General features: G+C 41.2%; 1 protein-coding gene across 5 annotated transcripts in view; it reads right to left on the minus strand.

Annotated features, from left to right (window-relative positions):
* Nucleotides 1-24,919, minus strand: part of TTC3 (tetratricopeptide repeat domain 3) — a 41,601-nt gene that overhangs the window by 7,655 nt on the left and 9,027 nt on the right. For 3 of the 5 annotated variants that reach the window (XM_010411228.4, XM_039553493.1, XM_039553488.1), the window contains exons 11-35: nucleotides 24,267-24,429; nucleotides 24,130-24,175; nucleotides 23,482-23,605; nucleotides 22,568-22,622; nucleotides 17,850-17,910; nucleotides 16,573-16,639; nucleotides 15,159-15,281; nucleotides 14,700-14,837; nucleotides 14,147-14,227; nucleotides 13,313-13,425; nucleotides 11,414-11,540; nucleotides 9,881-10,003; nucleotides 9,630-9,731; nucleotides 9,154-9,246; nucleotides 8,702-8,766; nucleotides 7,975-8,111; nucleotides 7,106-7,420; nucleotides 6,186-6,449; nucleotides 5,925-5,971; nucleotides 4,344-4,400; nucleotides 3,222-3,298; nucleotides 2,967-3,113; nucleotides 1,909-2,770; nucleotides 753-818; nucleotides 172-321 (exon numbers count right to left, since the gene is read on the minus strand). In XM_010411228.4, the coding sequence (XP_010409530.3) occupies nucleotides 172-321; nucleotides 753-818; nucleotides 1,909-2,770; nucleotides 2,967-3,113; nucleotides 3,222-3,298; nucleotides 4,344-4,400; nucleotides 5,925-5,971; nucleotides 6,186-6,449; nucleotides 7,106-7,420; nucleotides 7,975-8,111; nucleotides 8,702-8,766; nucleotides 9,154-9,246; nucleotides 9,630-9,731; nucleotides 9,881-10,003; nucleotides 11,414-11,540; nucleotides 13,313-13,425; nucleotides 14,147-14,227; nucleotides 14,700-14,837; nucleotides 15,159-15,281; nucleotides 16,573-16,639; nucleotides 17,850-17,910; nucleotides 22,568-22,622; nucleotides 23,482-23,605; nucleotides 24,130-24,175; nucleotides 24,267-24,429 (3,603 nt within the window). Of the gene's footprint in view, nucleotides 1-171; nucleotides 322-752; nucleotides 819-1,908; nucleotides 2,771-2,966; nucleotides 3,114-3,221; nucleotides 3,299-4,343; nucleotides 4,401-5,924; nucleotides 5,972-6,185; nucleotides 6,450-7,105; nucleotides 7,421-7,974; nucleotides 8,112-8,701; nucleotides 8,767-9,153; nucleotides 9,247-9,629; nucleotides 9,732-9,880; nucleotides 10,004-11,413; nucleotides 11,541-13,312; nucleotides 13,426-14,146; nucleotides 14,228-14,699; nucleotides 14,838-15,158; nucleotides 15,282-16,572; nucleotides 16,640-17,849; nucleotides 17,911-19,861; nucleotides 20,169-22,567; nucleotides 22,623-22,842; nucleotides 23,005-23,481; nucleotides 23,606-24,129; nucleotides 24,176-24,266; nucleotides 24,430-24,919 lie in introns of those variants that run through there. The other 2 variants (XM_039553498.1, XM_039553497.1) reach the window with 2 other exon arrangements.

Consider the following 24,919-nt stretch of genomic DNA (forward strand, 5'->3'; position numbering starts at 1 on the left):
TTGGAGCAGACTGAGGATGTTTATGAGCAATCAGGGAATCCTGGAATGCTTTGGGTGGGAAGGACACCTTCCACTGTCCCAGGCTGCTCCAGGCCCCGTCCAAGCTGCCCTTGGACACTTCCAGGGATCCAGGGGATTCCACAACCTCTGATCCATGGGGAAAAGCTTTACCTCAGTCTCTTCAATACTTTTTTTCAGGAGCTCTTCCAAAGCACCAATTTCCTCCACGCTTCTGCTTTGTAACTGCTCAAATTTCTCCTCTGCTTCTTTAAGTTGTTCCTTTAATACCTGGTGCTCCTTCTCCATGCGCAGAAGATCTCCCTGAAAATTAATCAGTTACAAAAACCAGTTTGATTTATACCTGTTACCAGTTCAAAGGCCACATTTTCTCACTTTTTATCTCCTGGTACAGACATAAACCTGCCACTGACACCACTCTGAGCTGTCTCTATGCCCAAAGGGAATACTGAAATCCAGGTTTTGAGAGAGGAAATAGCATTTCCCCGAAACATTCAACGTCTGAAGAGCTACAGAACAAAGCCATCAGAACAAAGCTCAAAAATCATCTCCTTGTGGGGCTGGGTGATGTTTCCAAGAACATCACAGAACACAAACAGGCAAACAACCCAAACCACAAAATATCTGTTAAAACCTGTTGTTTTCAGAGAGTTTTTATTTCTTCACTATTCAGTTTCTGGGCATTCCTTTAACCTCCTTCAGGAGAAATGCAAACCAAGATGCAGGGAACTTACTTGTTGATTTTCATATGGATGGAAAGGCAAAGTATTGGTTTCCCTATCAGCAACTTCCTGGTTTACCTAGAACACAAAAAAAAAATACTAAGAGTTGATTAAAAAGCTTCTCTCAGTTCACAGTGAGCTGCCCTGGCTTGGAGCTTTTGCACCTCCCCTATGGTTTTACAAATCCAGCTCTAATCCAGGTCTATAAATGATGTAGGGAAACATTGTGAAGCTGTTTCTGCAAGGGGTTTTTTTTTTATCTTTCCCTGATTTCATTCACCACAAGCAATTCCAAGCAGTTCTGTCAGTCTTTAAAACAAAGCCATGCTCTAAATGTCTGAAAATTCAAGATTTGCAGGAATTGTCTCACTCTCCTGTCAGGGAGTTGCAGAGAGTGAGAAGGTCCCCCCTGAGCCTCCTCTTCGCCACAAATCCAAATCCTCAGATGTTGTGGAAGTGAAAACAAATCCCTGAATTAATCACAAAAGGAAAAATAATGACACAGAAGGACTTGGTTTCCTCTCTAAAGTGAAGGTGAAACTGATGTGCAGCAGCTCCCTCTGAGACACCCAGGGCAAAGAGCTGCAAAAACTTCAGGCTGAACAAAATTCAGCTACCAGCTCTGGAGAATCACAAATGAAAAATGAGTCCTCACAGAAAGTGGCAGCAACTTAAACAGAAAGTTCTCAGGAATCATGGAATGGTTTGGGTGGGGAGGGACCTTAAAGCCCACCCAGTGCCACCCCTGCCATGGGCAGGGACACCTCCCACTGTCCCAGGCTGCTCCAAGCCCCAATGTCCAGCCTGGCCTTGGGCACTGCCAGGGATCCAGGGGCAGCCCCAGCTGCTCTGGGCACCCTGTGCCAGGGCCTGCCCACCCTGCCAGGGAACAATTCCTGCCCAATCTCCCATCCAGCCCTGCCCTCTGGCACTGGGAAGCCATTCCCTGGCTCCTGGCCCTCCATGCCTTGGGAATTGTCTCTCTCCAGCTTTCCTGCAGCTCCTTCAGGCCCTGCAAGGCCACACTGAGCTCAGCCCAAAGCTTCTCCTCTCCAGGCTGAACAATCCCAGCTCTCGCAGCCTTTCCTCCCAGCAGAGCTGCTCCATCCCTCTGCTCATCCTGGTGGCCTTAAAATCTCTCCAGCATTGTTCTCTTCCCATTCCTTACCTGAACAGCCACCATCCTCGTGTGAGGATTGCTCGTCCTCCCAGGTTTATTCCTCCTTCCCATTTCCTTCTTAACCCATTTACTCTGTTCAGCTTCACCAGAACCATTCGGAAAAGCAGAATCCTCCTTATCAGAGTTCTCCGAGTGGCCCCAAAGGCCTTTGTACTCCTGGATTTCGGCTGGCACAGAACCTCCAGGGATGTATTTCCTATGTGAAACTGCTGATTCCTGACTATCCTGATGAGCTGCAGGATCAGCATAAATATATCCAGGCTGAGCCAGGGCAGAAGGCAGAGGCAATATTCCATATTGATAACCCCAGGAGCTCTGAGGCAAGAACACAGCAGGGCCTTGGGACTCAAAGCCCTTTAGTAAAACACCTGGAAACAGCGACTCATTTTCCATGGAATAAACACCCTCGTTCTCCAGAGGACTCCCAGGTGTGCAGGAAGCAGGGAAAGAACAGGGCAAATGCTGTGGAGTCTCATAATCTGTTAAATTAGCAGGTGCTGATAAAGGGGGTTCCACAGGGTACGACAGCGGCTTGAATTCCTCAGCATAGGGATTCAACTGCAGCTTGCTCTGGGAGAAATTCCCTTGGAATTCCCCACCTATATAATTTTCCTCTTTATTTCCAGTCTCATTTCTGCTTGGATTTCCTTCCAAAAGGACTGAGTGCTTCCTTAATCCAATCAGATTATCCAACATAATGAAACGAAGGGATTTCAGCAGGAAGGGTTCCAGGCCCCCTTCATCTTCCACCACCTTCCGAGTTTCCTCAGGGAAATTTTCATATTCCCCAACCAGTAACTTATTATTAATTTCCAGAGGGCCATGTTCTTCCAAGATTTGAGAGAAATAACTTGGGGAAAAAAAGAGAATTGTTATTATTAATCGAAGTTTTTCAATGTAATTCTGAAATTGTATTTCACAAACATCAATCCACTCCTTCCTGGCCACACCAGACCCCCAGGATTCCAATTAATCCAAAAAATTATTCAAATGATGAAGTAAAATGTAACCCCCCGAAGCTGCTGAGCCCAGGAATTTATACTCACTCATATAAATTCTCACTGATTGGATCTGGATTATTATTAATTTGATAATTGTTACTATTTGAAACATTATAGAGAGCTTCAAATTCGGCCAGTTGCTCCTGGAGATATTCTGGGATTACAAATGGTTCATTGGTAAAATCTCTGTACCTTAAAAATCAGCAGAAAAAAATAAAGTTAACCCAGCCTTGGTGTTTGTAAGGGATTCTTCTCCAGCACTCTGGAGTTTGGGCAAGAAAAGCAGAATAAAATACTCACAAATTATTTTCTTCTATAAATATCTTCTCTTCTTCTCGTGGTGCTGTACTAACTCCACTGGATAATACTAAAATAGACTAATTGAAAACAGATTTCTTTTAGCTTTTACCTCACAAAAAGCCTGTGGAAAATAATCCTGCAAAGACCAGGAGTAAGTTATTTACACTGAATTTTGTCCTATAAATTCATCGTGGCCACCATGAACTGCAAAATTCCCAGGTAAAATTATCCGTGCTAAGCCACAGCAAGAAAGTTTTTAATTTAAAATTACTCATTTCTTCTTCAGAACTTATTTAGGAAAAAGAAACTGGGATATTCAGCCCCAAATCCCTCTTTTTTTAGCAATTTCATCAACATTTAATCAAACTTTCTTTTACATCTGAGGCTGTAACAACTTCACCACAAGCAGGAATTATCCCTAATTCCACATGCTTTGATGTGACATTGATTATTGTCCACACCACTACAGACACTTCAACTGTCTTAATTTTTATTATCTAATAATTCAGAAATACACAAATAAATGCACTTAATTCAGAAAAAAGAAATCCTGGCTGATGAGAAGAGGAAAAAATCTAAAGTTTCCTCTTGAAATTGATTAAAATGATTAAAAGTTGGGGGCACCAAGCTGGACCTGAGGCTTTCAATAAAGCAAAATCCTCCAAAAGGCAGTGTAAGACTCAGGCAGAATAATATTCCAATAAAATCTATAAAATAATGAATCATTAATAACATTTCTGAGCATTACAGGGAACTTTGGCACTGAATTCACTTCTTCCCGCTTGGCAAATTGAGATCACAGCAATAATTCAGGATTAGGCCAGTGGAAGGTGACTCCAGTCAGAGCCAAACTGAGTCTAAATAAGTTTAAAAATAGCTTTTATCCTGATGCATTTTAACAAAATTACACACTTGGAGTCTTCACAGCTTAATTTTACTTCAGGAAAAGCTACTTCACTAAGGATTCTCCTCAAGGTATTGAGGAAAACGGCTCCTGTCCACCTGAATGCCAGAAATTCTCAAAAAAAAGAGCAATTTTTAGGATTTTTGGGCGGGTTTTTAGTATTACAAAGTGCTCTCTGCTTGGTAACATCTGTTTTAGCAGCTTCAAAAGCTACTGACCTTTGACTCTTTCAAATTCTTCTTCCTGTTTTTGTTTTTAACTTTGATTTCATTATTCTGAAACAGAAAAATGCAACAAAGTCACGGCAAACGTTGCTTCAGTTTTCCAAGCTACACAAAGCTGAAGGAACCAAAATGTGAATTAATTCTTATTAATTCTTATTTTATTAATGTGCACATTTTTAAAATCTGCATTTTATTAATGTGTGCATTAAAAAAATCTGCATTTTATTTATCTGTACATTTAAAATCTGCATTTTATTCCTGTGCACATTTGAAATTCTGCATTTTACCAATGTGTACATTAAAAATATTTTATCAATGTGTACATTAAAAATCTGCATTTTATTGATGTGTACATTTAAAATTCTGCATTTTATTAATGTTTACATTAAGAATTTTGCATTTTATTAATGTTTACAGAAAAAATCTGCATTTTATTAATGGGCACATTTAAAATTCTGCATTTTACTAATGTGTACATTAAAAAAATCTGCATTTTATTAATGGGCACATTTAAAATTCTGCATTTTACTAATGTGTACATTAAAAAAATCTGCATTTTATTAATGGGCACATTTAAAATTCTGCATTTTACTAATGTGTACATTAAAAAAATCTGCATTTTATTAATGGGCACATTTAAAATTCTGCATTTTACTAATGTGTACATTAAAAAAATCTGCATTTTATTAATGGGCACATTTAAAATTCTGCATTTTACTAATGTGTACATTAAAAAAATCTGCATTTTATTAATGGGCACATTTAAAATTCTGCATTTTACTAATGTGTACATTAAAAAAAATCTGCATTTTATTAATGTGTGCATTTAAAAAAATCTGCAGTTTATTAATATGTACATCAAAAATTCTGCATTTTATTAACGTACATTATCAGTGCATGCATTAAAATCTGCATTTTATTACTGTGCACATTTAAAATTCTGCATTTTATTAATGTATACATTTTAAAATTTGCATTTTATTAACAAGTACATTTTAAAAATCTGCATTTTATTAACGTGTGCATTAAAAAATCTGATTTTTATTAACGTGTGCATTAAAAAAATCTGATTTTTATTAATGTGTACATTAAATAATAAAATGCAGAATTTTAAATGTACACATTAATAAAATGCAGATTAACGTGTACATTTTTAAATTTGCATTTTATTAACGTTTTTAAAAGCTGCATTTTATTAGAATGTAAATTAATTGACTCTAAAGCTTTATTCTGAATCAAAAGTAAATCCTGGATTTGTAAAGGTAAATTTAACTGCAGACAAGAACTTTAAATGTGAGTGCCTCAAACACAGAATTAACTGAAATACAGAATATATTTCTGCCAGTTGGGATGGATTTTAATAATGACACCAATCCCAAAGTGATTCAGAACGAGGCACACTTTAATAATTATTATTAACTAATGCAAATATCAAATAATTTAAGAAAAGGGAGCTACAAGATGAGATTAAATCTCTATTAAGTCTGAAGGATGAGGCTGCAAAAGATTTCCTTTTCTAAAATACCAACAAACTTCTTTCTGAGCTGAGACCAAACACAAATGAAGTTCACTTACTGATAAATTTTCATTTCCTTGCTTCTTTAATATAATGGTTGGGTCAGCTGTTGGAAGGAGAAGAGTCCTGGTGATTCATGGAAATAACAATATTTGATCTCACTTACAATTTAACTGGGAAATCACAGCAATTATTGTGATAATCCTTCACCCACCACCACCACAGCAGCTCCAAAACTGCAGCTGCAGAACTTTTCTGTTCAAAACGGAGCAATAAATGTGAATTTTTATTGGCAATGTTTGATCCCTTTGCCTACTCACCCATTTTATCAAAGAATTCATCTAAAGCTTGATGGAGGCCTGGGAAATGTGCTCTGTTTTCTTCTAAAAGCCATATAAAACATCGGGTTTTCTCTAGGGGGGGTTTGAGGAAATAATCCCAAATCTCTTGCTTTTCACCATCAGCTGCCACATAATCAAATTTACTGCCATATTTCTGGTTCCACAGGGGGATTAAAATAGAAAGGTCAAGCTCTTGCAGAACTTGGCCATATTGTAGGAGGAAGTTTTTTGTAGCTGTCAGACCTGAAAGAGATGGAAAAATCCCAATGTTGCATTCCAGCTTTAAATTTTTAGTGCTTAAAATGCGATAGTCCTCTTCAAAAGGGGAAGAGTTTGGTCAAGAAATTAAAGATACAGATGATGTCAAAGCTTTTGTGCCTTGAAAATGCAAACAAAAAAATGAGAAATGGGGTTGGTATAAATTCTACTCTCACCAATTATCATTTGTATAATAATATTTGTATGTTATTATGAATTCTTGGAAGGATATGGATGTGATAGAGCAGAATGAAGAACCCCCCCCAAACCCAAAATTCCACCTTCCTGCAAGTACAAACCGAACAGGAAACTGCAGAGCACCAACATGAAATTATTTCCAAGTTTAATGGCAAAACCCCACCATTATTTACTCTCCACAACCAGATTAACTTCCAAATCTCAGCACTGAAGCCCGTTCTGGAATTTTAAGGCAATTAAAAAATTAAATCTGTTCCATTTTCTCCTTCCAGCATGGCCAGAGCCCTGCAGAGCCCCTGTGCCACCCAGGCTGGATCTCCCTCTCTAGAATGAGGGAAAGCAAAAGGAGGAGAAGTTTCATTTTGCTGTTTAAAAGAAGGGAAAGTGGAAAAGAGGGAATTCCTCCTCTCCTGTGCTGCTGCTGCTGCTGCACAGGAACCCACCCAGGTTATCCAGGTGCTTCAGCCACTTGTGCACTTTGGGATCCACCTCTCCCAGCTGGCTCAGCACATGGAGAAACCCCCTGGTCTGCACCCGGGATTTTTCCTGGATTAAGGAGTTGATGAGCTGCTCCAGCACCTCCTGGGAAGTGCTGCTACTTCGGGAATAGGAGGTGACATCCTCCTGACTGACCACACCCCACAGCAGTAACTCCTTCAGCAACTTGGCAGCGTCGGGAACAGCAGCTTTGATCTGCTCCGAATTGCGACGGATGTGCTGCAGCACCTGGTCCCCAGCACACAAGTACTGCCCATAACCTGGGAAATTAAAAACAGGGAATTAAAAAAACCCACAAAATGAGCAGGAGTTCATGTCCCTGCCACCATCAAAACCAACTTTCAAAAACAGGTGATTTGGATTCAGTGGTGTTTTGAATGATTTGCTTTATCACAAGGCTGAAAATTACAGGATTTAAATAATTATAGGGATTTCTACCATAGAGCCTGAGCACTATGAATTGGATCCAACACTGATTTACATTTTTGTTTGAAGAAATAAACACCTTGCCCAGATTTTAGGATGAGCAGTCCCAATGCCACAGTGACCTGCAGTGGCTCCAAGGATCACAACTGAAGATGAGCCAGAGAAAAGGAGAGAGCCAAGATTGAAAACAAAACAAACAGGGAATAAATGAAGGTGATTTTACAAATCCACAGGGAAGCCAAAATCTCCCAAATGATCAGGGTCTGCCATTGAACAGGGATCCAGAGAACTCTGAGTGTGACATGTATGGGGTAAAAAAAACTCCAAACCTCCCATTCCTGACGACTCTTTCCATGCAAAAATGAGAATAATCCACATTTCCACACACCCCTGTGCTGACTGTCCTGGGATTGCTCACTTCCCTCCTGGTTTTCCTCAGTTTTCTTTCTGGCAGAATTCCGGGCCTCTTCTCGCGCTCGTTTTCGCCGCAGTTTTTTTTCTTGCTTCAGTTTTATCTTCCTAAGACTGAAAAAACCAATTCAGCAGCGAGCCAGACATTAACTGAGATGAAAAGATCACACTGAAAAGTACAAATAGAATAAAAGTGGTCTTCATTTAGAAGCAGAGACCACAAAAGCTCATAAAAATATCCATGTCCTCAAGACGTAATAATTTTTACTCCCATTAAAGATGTCTGAATTAGGATTGGCTTCAATACTCTTATTCTTAGTTTAAAAGTCAGCATTTTGAGGCAAATACTAACATTTTATTCCCTTCATTTTTAAAAATCTGTTGTTTGTCCTCTCAGCCCGATTCCTCATTATTTAAAGGTTACTTGACCAAAAAATTGCAAACTCAGTTATATGAAAGGTCTGGGTATCAATAACTGCAGCAGCAGCACTAAATACATTTTTATTTACATTTTCTAAACAGTCACACCAAATAAATTCTGTGGAACAATTCAAATGCTTTTATAATGGGATCACAATGGATTTTACCAGATTTGTTTGGCTTCTCAGGCCAAGGGCAAGCATAACTTTCCAAAATCTTTGTAAAAAGGCATGAAAACCCCTCCTGCTTTGCTCTGAAGTGGAGTCAAACAGTGCAGATCTTACCTTGAACATTTCTGTTTAATGCAGGCCCTTGGTGGTTCCTTGGGTTTTGGAATTTTTTGTTCAAACTACCAAAAGCAAGGGATGAGACAGGAATTACATTTGGGCTGTGACACAACAAACCCAACACTCATTTCTGCTTCTCTCAGGTCCATTCTGCTCTGGGGAGAATTCATGATCTGGGGAGAATTCTTTATTAATTCTCCATCTTCCTGTGGCTCTGGGGAGTTATTCCTGAAGGATTACTGAACTCCAGTCCCCACCCATGAGGATCTCACCAACACCACAAGGCAACTCCTACTCCACTAGAACAGGAAATTAATATTCCTAAATAATCACCACGTTCTGTAATTAAGGCAGCAAAATTTTTTTTTTTTTTTTGCAGTTACATTCCCATCCTCCCTTTATCCCCTTAATATTTTAATTATTTTCATAAAAAATATGACCATACTTACTTCACATTTTACCAGCCCAGAAGAACTGAAAATAACTATTTTGGAAATAAGGCCTTTACAATCAGGAGTAAAACACATTTCCTTAAGAAAATCCTGCAGGAGAAAAGGACACACACAACAAAGGGATTGAAATCCACACACAATTTATGTCCTCATTTCTTAATGAATTTGTGTGACCAAAGCAATTAAAGGAAGCACAATCCTAAACTCTTCCTGGATGCTGGCTGAGAGCTGACTTGGGAAGGGCTGAAAATCAAAAATCATGGAAAATCTGTTGCATCTTTTATTCCCAAAGCTCCCTCCTCCAGCTTCACACCCAAGAGCCAGCTTCCAGAATACTTTTAGGAGTTCCCATGGTGCCTGACGATTTCCCTTCATTTTATCCTGGCTGCTGAATTTTGTGAAATCCCTTCACATATCTCAATACTGGAATCTTGACAAAAATTTAAAAAATTCTGGTCTGGGAGAGGCCTTACCTTATCATTTTTATCACTGTAGCTTGTTGTTTTCAGCTTTTTCCAGCAGCTGATGTGGAACTCCACTCTGCACTGCTGACAGCAAATAACACGTATAAAGCCCTAAAAATGAGAAATGGCAGAAATGGAACCAAAAACAAATCAAAATCAAACCACAAGAGAAAGGAGAGCTCAGCTTAGCAGATCATATAAAAAGGGGCAGAAAACACATCAAGTTTTACTTCTCAAACCTTTTCCAACTGAAAATTTACCTTAAAGTCTGGGTCTGTAAAAAATATTTGGATTTTGGAGTAGCCATGGCACTGCTGATATCGACAAACAGCATCTGGCTCTGGAGGGAATTTACATTCCTCAATATAATTCCTTAAAGCCATCTGGAAAACACAGAACTACGTGAGACAAACTGCACAGAAATCAGGGAAAGATTCCACTTCTACTCACAAACTCCTGGGGACTGCAGTGAAACACAACCGTCTTGGAAAAGCAGTGACTGATCCCAAAAAAACCAACTCTTTCCTAGTGACAGCCATGGAAGATTGGCCTTTTATGGCCAAAATATTCCAGGGTTTGTTGGAAGTGCTGGAAGCTGTGAGCACTCAGCTCCACACACAGAGAAAAATGCAGGTTTATCCTGAACCAGTGCCCCACATCCTGAGCAATTCCAAAGGGTGGGAATTTTTCCACTGTCCACATGGTAAAACAGATCACTCAGATCATGGGACAAAAATGGGAGTTTTTGGCTCATTTCTGAAGATTCCCAACATTCCCAGAGTGTCTCACCAGAGATCTGGGCTAAGGATCAAGCTCAGACCCAGCCCTGGGGAGCCAGGGAGGTCTCCCACGATAATTTCTGAGGGAAAAACTTCAGAGTGGCTTCATGTGGAGTCAGTACAGGGCTGGAATTGAGCCCAGATCAATAAAACATCACCAAGAACAGAGCCCTGACAAACCCTGGCAGGTATCTGCATTATCCAGAGTTCCCAGAGCACGGATTGCTGTATCCAGGTTGCTGGTGGAGGTCTGTGAGAAATCCTGAGGTGGGATTCTGGTAGGAAAAAGCCCAGAAGTGCTGCTTGTACCACAAACTCAGCAGCTCTGGGGACTTTGGCCAAGCTCATCCACTGAAAAACCTTCAGAGTTGTGCTGTGCCAAAAATGCCTCTGTGCAGAGCAGCTCCTGGAGCCAATTTTTCCAGTCAAACAGGGAATTTTACCATGGAAATCCCAATGTTTTATCCAGGAGCTACATGGCCAAAGTCTCCTATTTGGTTTTAAAAGCAGCAGCTGCTGCAATTTTCAACTTCACACTTTTGCCAGTTCAGATTTCGAACCGCTCTCTCCAGAATTCTGCTTTGAATTGACACCTGAAAGTTTGGGAGCATGCAAGGAAGAGAACCAAACATTATCCCAAAATCACTGAGGCTGGAAAAGAGCTCCAAGATCCCACTGTGAACCATCCCCACCTTGCCACTGAGTACCACACCCAGGCCCTTCTTGGACACCTCTGATAAATGATCAACAATCAATGTCTATGCCTGGTGAGCTCACACAATGCTTGTTCTCCCAAACCACTGGCCTGTGGGAACTGCACAATTCCCATTGTGGAAGAAGAAGAGCTGGAATTTCTCACTGAATCCTCAGCCAGGTCACCTTGGGGTCTCAGAGCGTGACACAGAGCTCCTGTCCACGGGGTGCTTCCCATCCTTCATTCAGCCACACCTTCCTTGGATCTTGGCAAGGAGGAGGAGGACAATTTTCTGTTTGGTTCCTTTCTTAGTAACATACCTGTAAATTCTCCATTCGTGTCTCCTCGATGACCTGAGTTGTTCCTGGCCAGGTTAAAACTCCAGGGATAATCTTGAAATCAATCATTAGCTTTGACCTCAGGAACTGGTCGAGGGCGTAGGCAAATCTGGAGTTTGGAACAGGTAAAGCACACTCAGATCTCCTGGGAGGATCTCCCTCACAACTTCCAGGAGTCATCTTATCCTCCCAGGAGCAAACAGTGGCAAGTGAGAGGATGTGGGATGAGAGAACACCTGGCTCCTTCAGTGTTCTGTTCATCTCCGAGATGAAACACTCCAGGTGTGAGGCAGGAAGGGGCCCAGCACCCAGGCAGGGATGAGCCTGTGCTCCCAAGGGATCCATGGCTGTGGGAATTCGGGGTGAGGACATGGGGGACACGAGTGACCTTCAGCTGCTCAGCCAAGGAGGGGACACAGACTCTGCTGCCTGGATTTGGGTTTTCCCTGAGTTCAGGGAGTACAGGCATGGGAATGGCTCTGCCTGGATTAGCCTGGCTGGCCAGAGGTGCTGTCACCTGTGCAGGGACTTTTTTGGGGTCAAAACTGCCAAGGAAATGAGCCACAACCATGGGAATGGGATGCAGGCAGCTCCTGGGACACAGACTTCAGCCAGGAAGGAGGAATTCCCTCTGAGCACCCAACACCCCCTGAGCAGGTGCTTTTAGACATCCCACAGGAGGAAGGGAGAAGGTTTGGTATGGAATATTATTTATTTGGCATTATTTTGGCATGGCAAGGGTGGGCAGGGAGGTGGGGACCATTCCCTGAGGAATGGGAGAGGCCCAGTTCCAGCTGGATCCAACAAACCCAGCCCAGGGCACAGCTGGGCAAGGCTCTGGCACCTCAGGGAAAGCAGGGATAAAAGGACAAAACCTCCTGCACAGCTGTGAGGAGCAAGGAAAAAAGCTCCCCCATTCCCCATCCCTGTGGGCAGCTCAGAGGGAAAAGAGTCGGGAATGAGGGAGTGAATTCCAGCCTGGGATAAAGGAGGGAAGGAAAAAGGTGGTTTTGGTCGTTTTACTTTGTTTCCCACTCTCCAATTCTATTTTAATGGACAAGAAGTTGGTTTTCCTCCCAGTGGGTCTGCTTCCTATGAGGGATTAGGAAGTGTCTCCCTGTCTTTACCTTGACCCCGCAGCTTTTCCATGGAATTTCTCCCCTCTCCCGCTGAGGAGCAGGAGTACAGCTGGATGAGGAACTCCCAGCCAGCCCAGCTCAGCCCACCACGAACCTTTATGGGGGATTTTGATCCCACAGAGCACCAGTGCCATCCTAAAATCCCTCCACAAGCTTCCCACCGCTCCTGCCCCCACAGCAGCCGGGATTGCAGCCTCTCCATGCTTCCCATGGGGAAGAAACTCCAGCAGGAATATCACTGGGAGCAGCTCCAGCCTTTTGTTCTCAGTTTGTTTCTTGGCCTGTCCCTGCATTCAGGCTCCCCCCATCCCTCTGGGATGTGGCCAGCTCAGGAAAACATCCCTCCTTATCTGCTCCAGGGAATTTGTGACTCCCTGGAGCCGCCTTATCTCGATCCAAGGTCACACTCCAGCTCCCCAGGGATGAGATAAATTCCTCTTTCTTCAGCATGCATTTTCCCCCCAGAACAAAGGGGTTTTGTTCTTCTCCCCCAAGCTCTCCCCCACTGCAGGGCTGTGCTGGGCAGGCCTATCCCTGAATCCCAAATACTCCCTCAAATCAGCTCAATTCAGCAGTTTCCATCAGATCCTGAGCAGGAACAAACTTCCAGCGGGACCAAATCCATCTGATGGATGAATTTAGTGATTCACACAGAACAATTAAAGCCTCACCACACACAACTCCTCAAATAAAAAGATGATTTTTTTTCCCCTCAAACCCTGAAATTTTCCATTAGACCAACCTGTTTTGCTTGAGGTAAACCCTTCCAAGCCCGTAGTGTGCCAAACAAAAACAACTTTCCTCTGGATAGTCCTCCACTATTTTCTTAAACTGAACTTCAGCGTTTGCCAATGCCTTAAAAGAAAGGTGAGACACAAATACATGGAGTTTTGCCAGAGTATTTCCACTTTCCCTGGGTTTTTTCCTCCTTTAGAGTGGGTCAGTGTGTGCTATTTGTTGATCAGTCTGAGGAACAGTAAATGGAATTACACAGCCCTGTGATCACAGGCAAAGCTTCCCTCTCTTTTTCTAAAAAACCCAATTTATTCTGTACACACAGACTTGCTGTAAAATAAAGGAATTCAATGACTGAGCTCAGCTGTGTTTCAATTCCTTGTAAGACACTGAAAATCACCAAACACTGCAGGAAGAAACACCCAAAAAAACCCCGACCCCCAGTGCTGATTTTTGCATTTTCCAGAACCCAAAGCAACCCCCACCTCTTGTTTTAGGAGCAGAATATTTGGGTTCAAAACACCAGCTCAGAGCCACGTTACAAAGCAGAAATAAAAACTATTCCTATTTCTATAAAATTTTATAGAAGCTGTAATTTCTTAATACTTAGAATCTCACGTGAAAGCTTGAAAAGAAATTTTATCTGATAACCTAATTCATCAAAATCATCAAGGATTTAGTCCTAGATATTAAATTCTAAAATGTGGCACAAGGTTCCTTCCCCCCTCATTCTCTCTCAGTTAGGAAGACACAAAAATGGATGGGAAACTGCCCGAGCTAGGGCCTGGAATGAAAACAGTACTTAAATATAAAATAAATTAAAATAACCTTCATGTCCTACCTCAGGATGTCCCAATCCCAGGAGGGCAGTGGCATGTCCATAGATAAGTATAACATAATTAATATTAAGAATATTCGCATACTGCAAAACAAAAAGAGTCAAATTATAGCAAAAGCACAGCAAAAACATGGTACAAATATTGTAAATTAATTTTAAAAAATCCAGGATGACCCTGGGGTTGGGGACTGATTGGGTACCAGATACACAAACACCAAATTTCAAAGAATTTGCCATCAAAATCCTTTTTACCCTTCGTTGTTACGAATCTGACAATCACAGAATCACTGAGGCTGGGAAACACCTTTAAGCCCAACCAACAACGGAGCTTTTTATTAAAAAAAATAATATTTGAGCCAAACATTTGGTACGACTCTTCTAAGAACATTATTCTGGAATATTTCGGAAACACAGGTGCGTGTGGAACATTCCCAAAATATCTGCCAACAATCCAACACAACAATGATTCTTTTGGGGGAGGGGAGGAGGGGCACAGGGTGTGGGAAGGCAGAAACCTCCATCAGTGGCCCCAAGCAGGGAAGTGCTCCCAGTTTACCGTCAATTTGGAGGTGTAGAGGAGGCTCAGGAGCTGGGAAAAGGCTCGTTCAGCTCTGTGGCACTGCTGCTCCAGCAGGGCTCTGCAGCCATCCCGAGCCAGGGACACCACATCCTCTGGCAGACTGTTGAAATCCACCTGGAATGTGCAGGGAAAGGGAAAGTCAGCCCAGAAGAAAACTGCATTTTCCTTTTTTTTTCTTTTTTTTTTTTTTTTTTAATAAATAATAATATTTTGGCAAATATTTTTACACTGCACCTAAAACTATTTTTACACTGCCCCCCCCAAATACATCCTGTATTGCTGGGTTGGTTTTCCACCCTGTTCTCACAACTGGCAGGGAAACACTTGGCCCTGCAGCAGCAACTCGAGGATCAGCCTCATTCTGGGGGAAGGGAGGAGCTGAATGGATAAATGTGAATTTCTGTAAAAATAACCAGGTTATTTCTCACAGTTTACCAGGAATTCTGGAGTGTTCAAAGCTCTGAGCAGCGGTAATAAAATGGGTTTATCACTGTCCAGCAAGGCTGCACCACGCTCCAGCCCAAAGGATTTAACATCTGGCAAGGGACTGAAATCCACCTGGAATGTTTGGAAAGGCAGTAAGTTCAAAAGAAAACATTTTCTTTGGGTTTTTTTTTTTTGCTTTCCAAAGCAAGCAAAATACTTGCTTTGGAAAATAAATATTTGCTAAAATACTTCTCTGACAGCCAAGTGGAAATTCTCTGCTTCCTCCTGAATTGTTTTACCACAATTTCACTTTTCAAGCAGCAAACGAGGTGCATTTTTACCAAACTCCTAAACTAGATTTTCATGGAGCTTTTAATCTCTTAAAATTCCAGTTTTCATTCCAACTTTCTCTCCAGAAAGCTTCACCTTTAGTTCAAGCATCATTTTAATTCTTCAAAACCCCAAAGCACAACCCAGACTTCTGCTTTTCCTCACTTCCACACTCCCATTTTGCATCCAAATGTTTTTGGAAAAGCTGGGAATTGCTTCCTTCTGCAACACTCTGCATCCAGCTCAGCTCACACTGGAAGGCTGCAGAGTTCATGATTTTATTGTGTTATGTTGTTATTATGTTATCAAGTTGTTATATTTTCACTACTGATACTTCCTGAAATCCGCAGGAATTTCCACCAGGGAGACTGTAAATAATGCAGATTTATTTTAACTTCCTAAAACTACTGGGTTAATGCTGCCCCATGTAGTTACAGACCAGAATAAATTATATTAGTTAAATGGTAACTTGCACGACAGATGAAGCTGATTACATTAATTAAAATGCTCCTTCCAACACCAGTATTGAATTAAAAACCAAAAACAGGTATTTGATAGGAAATAAAGGGTCTTAGGGCAGGTAGAACCTGCACCTTCTGAATTCAGCTTTGTCCCGTGAGGTATTTAATCAGAATTGGGATTTCTGGTGTTTGCATCCCCAATTAACAGGGATGAAAGGATTAATTGTGTGCATTCCCATGATTTCCTTCAAGAATTTATTGATGCTGAGCCCAGAGAAGGAGAATTCTCCCTCAATGTATGAATTTTACAGCGTTTCCCACAGCCATCCCACAAAATGCTCTGTGGTTATTCCCAAATGTATCCAGCACAGGAAAACATTTAGGCAGAATTTTGGGAAGGGCTTTATAAAGCCCTGAATGATTCCCAGGCAGGTTTTACAGCAGGAGAAGAAACAGGAACCAGAAGAGAACTCCAGAATAAATCACTGTAACCACAGAGTTTCTGCCTCTGATCAGAGCCATGCAGAGCACAGAGCGTCCAATTTCGGAATAAACCGAGATTTTTTGCAACATTCCTGAAAAATGACAAATCATTTCCAGTTTAAGGCCACGAGCTGCTGAATTCCCATTACCTGTGGCACAGCACTGCAGCCTTTATCCTCCATGGCTTTAGGCTCTCTCTTCACATCCATGTCATCCCTACAAAAAGCAGGACAGGAGCACAAAGGGTTTGTAAAGTCCTTTAAATCTAAATTTATTTTTAATAAACGGTGTGATTTCCATCAACTCCCCCAGTGGAGAAGCAATTCTGGAGCTGGTTCAGCTGCTTTAAAGAGGATTTGTTCCAGAGTAAATGAAAAAATTTCCTCTCCTTATAGTGAAAGGAAAAGGAAGCCAGTGCTAATTCAGCTGAATGACATCAGTGACCTCTCCTGTGGCAAAATTTCAATTTTCCTACCTACAGGGGTACTCAAATAATTATGGGGGAACAACAGGATCGCACTGCAATAAACACTGATTAAAAGATATTTGGGTTTGTGGTCACACTTAGATTAGGACTGGGAGCAACCAGGTTTCCTAAAGGCTTGGGCTCTTCTGCACCAGAAATGTGCCTTGGAACAATTCTCTTTAATGGAAACGTCCCTATTTCCATGGGAAAATCTGATTGTGCTGCACCCTCATGTTTTGAGCCATCCTAAACACAACCAAGAATCTCTGGAGCGTGGCGGCCCCAGCACCACTGGCAGCAACGATTGCCTCTGTTAAACTTTGTTTTAAGAGGAACCATAATCATTATCCATAAAACCTACAGTGCTTTTCACCTCCACTAATTGAATTTCAGCCCCAAACCACCAAACACAACCATTCACACTCCTGTTCTACAGGAGGACCCCTGATTTAAAATCTGACTTTGATTGTGCTTTAAGTGAAAATTGGAGCCAACGACCAACCAAAGGATTCCAAGTGAAGTTCTTATCAGAACTTGTATATCTTTGTAAGTGTAAAACTTATAAAACCAAATTTCATCTTTTTCCTGAGCTCAGGAAGTGTCAGAGTTTGAAAAATGATTTGGTGCAAAGGAGGCCTTGGAAATGAGGTAACAGTGAGTTGTGTCGTGGTGTAACTTTGGATGCAACAACTGAGACAAAACTCCTGTTACCCCTCTGCTTTAACAGCAATTATTCAAATTATGCCTTCATTTATTAAAATTCAGCTGGGCATGGAACATGTTCAGTTTTCAAGTAGTAACTGTGGAAAAACTGGAATTTTGGGGACATTACCCACTATCAGGACATAAAAAAATGTACACAAAGCCACAAGTAAGAGGCAAGCAGCACATCCAAGTGACATTAATCTTCCATAAAATAGCTCACAGTAATAACCAATTTTAAAATAAAGTCTTTTTTACCTCATCTTTTCATAGTCACAAGTTTTGGCTTTTGGCCTTCGTTTGTTTTGCTGACTTTGGTCTGTAACAAGGGAAAGGATTTTAAACAAAATGATCATTACCTAAAACAAGCAACCAAAAAAATGCACTGGGAACTCACCTTTTGCTCTAGAAACTGCAGATCTTAAAAACTGACCAGGTCAAAACTAACACAACCAAAAAGTGTTAATACCATGAATTTGGTTTTATTTTGGTTCAATAGTATAGGATTTTATGAAACCTAAAAAGAGGAAAGATTTCAAACAAATAGAAGAATCTAAAAATCCTGCAAGGTGTGATCTGACTCCACAAAATTGAAATTATTAAAGTGGACTCCAAGCTAAAGAAATCAGTCTGTCCTACAAAAGCACAGTTGATATTATTGTATATATATAAAATAATCATAATTATTATATAATTATGTATTATTAAACATATAGTACATTATGTTATAATGTATTATACATTATATATATTATAAATTATATGATAGTGAATAATACAGTATATTACAGTACATACATTCTACATTATGTGATGTATTATAAAGTAACACTGTGCAATATTTTATACTAAAATTGTTTGGGGTTTGGGTTTGGTTTTTTTTTTTGTTATACTATCAGTGAACAATCAGAATTTTCAAAGGGAATAACAGATCCCCATGGAAGTTCAAGTTTCTCTAGAAAAAAATGATGAGGAAGACTTTTTTTACTTCAAAATCCCTGAGCTAAAATTCAGTTCAACCCCTGTCAATCTCAAATGCAAACAACCAGAGACAGATGGCCCTGGCTACAAAATAAATAAATGCGACAGTGTGGAAATGCTGGATGACAAAAACAAGGCAGGATTTATCAGGTGAGACCAATTCGTTTTTCACTCCCAAATTTCACATCAAAGACCTCACACAAAGTTCACTGAGGCACTTCCCAACTCCAGAGATCCAACCCTGCTGTGGAACAGGGACTGAGGAAACAATTCCTGAGCAACGAGGAAGGAGAAAATGGGTTCTAATACTTTATTGTGATGGGCAAACGCAGGAATTCCTGCCATTAACTGCAAAATCATCTTTTTTACTGGACACAGCCATGGGAAAAACAATCCAGCACCTGGATTGTGACTTTTGGGTTTATTGTTATGCTCAACTACCGGAAAGTCAAATTTGAAAACAGGAGAAGGAGATATAAATGTTATACATGAAGTTTTAGCAACCATCTGTGCTTAAAAATGATACTCAGAGTATTTTAAACATGAAATACTGAAAGATAGCAACTGTGGAAAGATCCAGCCCTGAGTGCTCTCCCTCCAGGCAGGGGAGGTGTCCCATAAACATTCCTCAGGTTAAATCCTATCCGTGGGCACTTAGTGCCTCATCCCAGGAGCCATTTCTCATCAAAAGCTCCTCAATGACCTGAAATCTAAAGGAGTCAGCACAAAAATCAAGAGTCACAAAGACTGAACGTGTTCAGACTTATTTCATGAACCACTCCTTGAGTGGATGTCTGCTGGAACACATGGGAACTCCAAAGCTACACCGAAAATCACCACAAATTCCTCTGAATAGAGATACTTAAACGATGGGAAACAAGAATCCTCCTGAGAAGCAGAAAACACCTCCAGCACATCATCATTTAACCATCCAGAGGCTGAGATATTTCACCTTCTCTTCATTTTATGTGTTGCTTTTCCTTAAGGAACCAATCTAATTCACAACAAAACCTTAGTGAAGAGAAAAGAAACCACCTCACCAGCAAAGGAAGAAATTAATCAGCATTGGTTTTGCACTGAATGATCTAATTTCAAAAGCCATTCAACAAAAATTACTCCAGAAACAATTCCCATAGAAACAACTCCTCCCCTACAACACCCAACTTCAAATGCTGCTTTCAGATTAAACAAAAAAGCTTCGGAATAAAGGTAACAAGCAAATCCCGCTGATTTACAGTCGAAATACTTAAGGAAATACATTAATTCCACAGAAAACATGATTTACTTACCCCACAAACACTTAAAAATATTAGGAGAAGTAGGATTACTTTTCCTAGCACTTCCCATTAGGAGTGACCAAAGATATTTAATAAAAATATACACAAGCTCAAAGAAGCAGTACATGAAGACCAAAAATAGGAAGTAGCACGAAAAATAAATCAAAAAGGCCAATAGCTTTACAATAATATAATGTGGCATTAAGTTCTTTTCCATTAAAACTCCTGCAAGTTCAGGGAACAAAGGCAAAGGGAAAAAAAAAAAAGGCTCTTCCTCCCCACCCACAGCAAACTGGGGCCAGCCAGTCACTGGCAGCCTCCTCCTCCTCCCTTCAAATCAAATATTTTGCTCTGCAAAACGAGGGGGAGGAGAAAGGGAGAAGAGAAAGCGAAAACAAAGCAGTGAAAATGAAGAAGAAAACGTGGGATGAGCACGAGTTTTTGGAAATTGCTGTGTCCAACACATGTCGTGGTCATTGGCCTAGGACTGTCAGATCTCTGCCAGCATTATCCCTCTTCCTTCCTCAACTCCTCCGAAAATCAGCCACCCTTCTCCAGCCTCTCTGTGCCAGGGTCTCAGCCCTCTCCCAGGGAAGAATTTCTACTTTAATGCCCAGTTTCATCCTGTCCTGACAGGCAACATGGAGAAGGGGAATTTTCAGTTCCCCTGAAGCTGCTGGATAAGAGCTTAGAGAGCAGCTTGCAAAGGAGATAAAGGAATGTCAGAGAGGCACAGGGGATGCTGAACACAGCTGGGAACTGGGGAGGAACAGATTGCTCAGGGAGGAACACGGGGGGGGGTTGTGGCAAAGTTGTGCAACAAGAAACAACAGCACACGCCCAAAGAGGAGCTCGAGGAAAGGAAACCCAGAATATCGGGGGCTCTCAAGTGAATACAAGCCCAGAGACCCCTTCAGACAACCCTCCAGGGCCACAAAGGGACTCCCAGGAAGAGGTGGATGCACGGAAATGAATTCCAGCAGAAGTGATGTAGAAGTCTCTGGATGTGTTCAGCACTGAGGGTAAGGAATGGCTGCTTTCTAAGGCTTCAGATTTGGTTACAAAGGTTGTTTCTAGCTGGTTTCAGCACCACCTCCTTCAGCTCAAGGCCATTCCCCCTCATCCTGTCTGTCCCTCCATCCCTTGTCCCAAGTCCCTCTCCAGCTCTCTTGGAGCTCTCTTTAGGCCCTGGAAGGGGATTTAAGGTCTCCACCTGGAGCCTTCTCTTCTCCAGGCCAAAAAATAGTCATTATTAAACTATTGCTTAAACAAACAGTGCACTGAAATATCAGTTATAACCATTTCTATTGCGTAATAGATAACTCTGATTAAAATCCCTGACTCCAATTGGTATCACCACCAAGTGAGATACAGGATTTATTTTACCTATATAAATATATTGGGTTTGCCATCCTTAATCCTGAGGGACAAACTCATAGGAAGGATCGATTACACCCAAATAAATCCTTGGACAGAAACCAGTGCCCAAGTCTGTCACTTAGCCTGGATCCAGTCACGCCCACACTCCTCCTGGAGAAGGGGTTTAGAAAGCCAGGGGTTCCACACCCTCAAAAGGAAGAATTTTTTTCCCAATATCCCATCCAGCCCTGCCCTCTGGCACTGGGAAGCCATTCCCTGGCTCCTGGCCCTCCATGCCTTGTCCCCAGTCCCTCTCCAGCTCTCCTGGAGCCCCTTTAGGCACTGGAAAGGGCTTTAAGGTCTCCCCAAAACCTTTTCCAGGCTGAGCAATCCCATCTCTCCCAGCCTGTCTTCACAGAAGAAGAAAGTCTTCATTCTTTTCTCCATTATCCTCCCACGTAACACTTTTCCAACAAAAACATCTCGAGCTCTCCTTTGCAACCTTCCCCGCATTTTCCATCTCCCAAGAAATCCTTTCATCCTTCAAGACGCTCACAGATGTCCAAAGCTCACAAGGGCAGGATCACCTCTCCTACTGCTCACTGAAAAATAGGATTTTCTAATACACCTTCAGTGGTTCCCTGAAATCCGATTTTCAAGTGCTCTGTGCTTTGCCACCTCCTCAGGTATTTAAATATGCCAAGGAACAGGCATCAAAGACTTCAGACAAGTGAGAGCAGGTGGTAAAAATCCCAAGGAAAATTTAAGGAAAGATTTCCTTTTGAAGCTCAGAACTGCCTGAACTCCACTTTCCCTGCAGAAAAGTAACTCTGGCACTGGGGGAGATTTGGGGGGTGGGAGTTCTGTCTATAAAATGATTTATTTATTCAAAAAAAAGCCCCAAACATGAACAATCAATCACACTTAAAACTCGCAAAGTCTGCCGCTAAAGATCTACTCTGCCAGATATTTTATGGCCTCTTTCCTCTTTACCTGCAGAATTATTTTCTGATGGAGCTTTTATTAACCACAAATTAATTGTAAACACTGAAATATACACTCCTGTTAAATTTAAATCCTTTCAGATCCTGGCTCAGGGGGAAGGAAAGCACTTCCAGCCTGTGACTCAGATTTTACTTCTTAATTCCAGTTTCAATCCTGAATTCAGCCATGTCAAGGAGATTCAAATTACTAAAGCATCAAGGACTTACGACACAACTACAGAAGTGTCTAAGAAAGAAGTAAAAGATGATTGGTTATTGTTGTGAAAATGACAGGAAATGCACTTCTAATTATTAATTACAGGAGCAGCAGAGGAAGAAGTGGCTCTGACTTGATAAAGAGCAAAAATAAACTCACTTGGAGGCTGCTCCAGCGTGGAAACTTTGCCTTCTGTTCTCTGGGGCTCAGTCACCTGATGACAAAAATATCAGATTACAAAACCCAAATCAGTCGCCCTCACTGGATTTAAACAAAGCAAAAAAACCAAAAAAAGCAAGCCCTCAGCAACTAAAGAAATGAAAATGTGCTGAATTATGTTCTTAATCCAGACGTAAAGAAAAATAAGTTGCTTTTGTAATGATTTTCCCCTCAAGTTCTTATCAGTTGATATTAGCTACAAATCTGACACACACCAGCCTTTTCCACTGAAACATTCACCCTGAGGGAACACAAACTTGCAGCCCTACAGAGAGATTTTCATGGCATGAAAACAGATGAGAGTTTTCATGAGAACATAAAAGAAAATCTGAGCACTTCTAGGCCTTTTCCCAGCTTGTTTTTCTCTGCCAAGAAACTCCAAAAGTTCCATCTCCTGCCCTCCTGCTCTGGTTTCGTTTTCCCAGGGCCACGTCACTGCCCAGGGCCCTCCCCCTGCTCTGAGAGCACAAACAGCTTCCCCACAGCTCTGCCGGAATTGTCCTGGCCCAGCTATAAATTCACATTATTTATCAGCATTTTCTGCATGATGCAGCTTTTTTATAGTGCAATCCATAAGCTAAATCAGAATATATGAATTATGATTTATTATCTTACAAGAACAACAGCGAGGACAACAAAAATGTCACAAATCATCTCTTTAGATCAATAATTCCTGTAAAAACATGACACTGGCCATCTCCTCCTCCAAACAACCACCTCCCACCTCCTTTAAATCCCAGTTTGGCAGTGAACTATCCCAGGAAAAGTGCCCAATTGCTAAAAGAATTGCAGAATTCCAGGCACAGCACTGAGTGCCACATTCCAGGCAGGAGTTCCTGCAATTCCAGCTGTACCTTGGCATCACGTTTTTGAGGACCATGGTGATGTTTGGGCTCAGCCTGGGCTCTCTTCCTGTCTTTTTCTACTTCTTTCTTTTCTTGGGAGCTTTTTAAAGGAGATTTTGAAGAGGTGCAGTCTCTGGTGTGTAAAAAGAGAGAATCCCTGTCCTTTTCTCCATATTTAACACATGTATAACATGAAAAAACGGACAAATAAAGGAGTTTGCCCCTCTCAGAGGTGTAATTCCATAAATGTATTTAAAAGATTTCATCAGTCATTTTTATCGTTTCAAATTCCACAATCCAAACTTGTGCAAAGATACAGCAACAACAACAAAAAAAATCACATTTTCTACAAGAGGGACTGCAATTGAATGATTACATTTCTAGCTTTTTAAATTAAATAATTAATAATGGCAATTAATAATTAAAAGTACCCTGGCCCTGCTGCCCACGCTGCTTTGGATACTCCAGGTAAGTTTATTTAGTTCTTAGAAATCCTCTGTACTCCTTATCAATTTATTACTTCCATTTTTATCTACTGATAAGACAACAAAATTGATGCAATATCTACATTATGTATTAGTTCAATGTTATGGTAAGCATTGCTACTTACAAAAAAAACCCCAAATTAAAAGCAAAGCAAACTTGCCAATTCCTTACTTTTTCTCAAGCAGAGGCTTCCCTGCCTTCTGTTGATGTTTAGTACCTACAGAAAATGAAATGAGGGAGGAATTAAAATAAAAACTGAGCTGGTTTCAAAGCAAAGGTACCAATTTTGCAGTCAGCAAAAAAATTACCGTGGATTTCTTCCAGGGTCTTCTTTAATTTTTCATGCTGCTGGATGAGTTCCTTGAGCCCCCCAGGGTTTTTCTTGCAGAGCTCCTGGGCTCTCTCGTTGGCCTCCAGGGCCTCCTCAGCTTTGCCCAGCAGGGACAGGGCTTTGCAGTAGTGGTGGTGACCCTACAGGGACAGAAATGGGGATTTCGAGGTTTCACCCACACCACTGAGAGAAGGATTTATGTCCCAAGCAGCTGCAGCAGGCAGCAAAAAGTCCAAGTTTGTATCATCCAGGAAGGGAGCTGCTCTCTGCTGATGGATAATCAGTTTTGAACTACTCAGCACGCTGAAACAGAGATAAATCACTGGGAAGAGCTTTGGAAATAAAGCAAATTTGCTTTTTTCCTGCTTTCTCTGCTTTGGAAAAGAGCAAATTTGCTTTTTCCTCCTAATCTCAACCACTTTGCAATTTTCTAAGTATCCGTTATTTACTCTCGTTCAGGCCAAGAATATTGGGAAACACCTGCTGGCCATTAATCAGGACTTTTGAATATATTCTATCTACATTTATTCTTTTTGAAGCACTGTGACAACTCCCAGCATAATAAACATTTTCTCTGTCTTTACACATGCCAAGCACCTCGTACCAACACTGACAAGCAGCTCAAAATAA

The sequence above is a fragment of the Corvus cornix genome, chromosome 1 (genome assembly GCF_000738735.6).
Source record: "Corvus cornix cornix isolate S_Up_H32 chromosome 1, ASM73873v5, whole genome shotgun sequence".
Classification (NCBI taxonomy): Eukaryota; Metazoa; Chordata; class Aves; order Passeriformes; family Corvidae; genus Corvus; species Corvus cornix.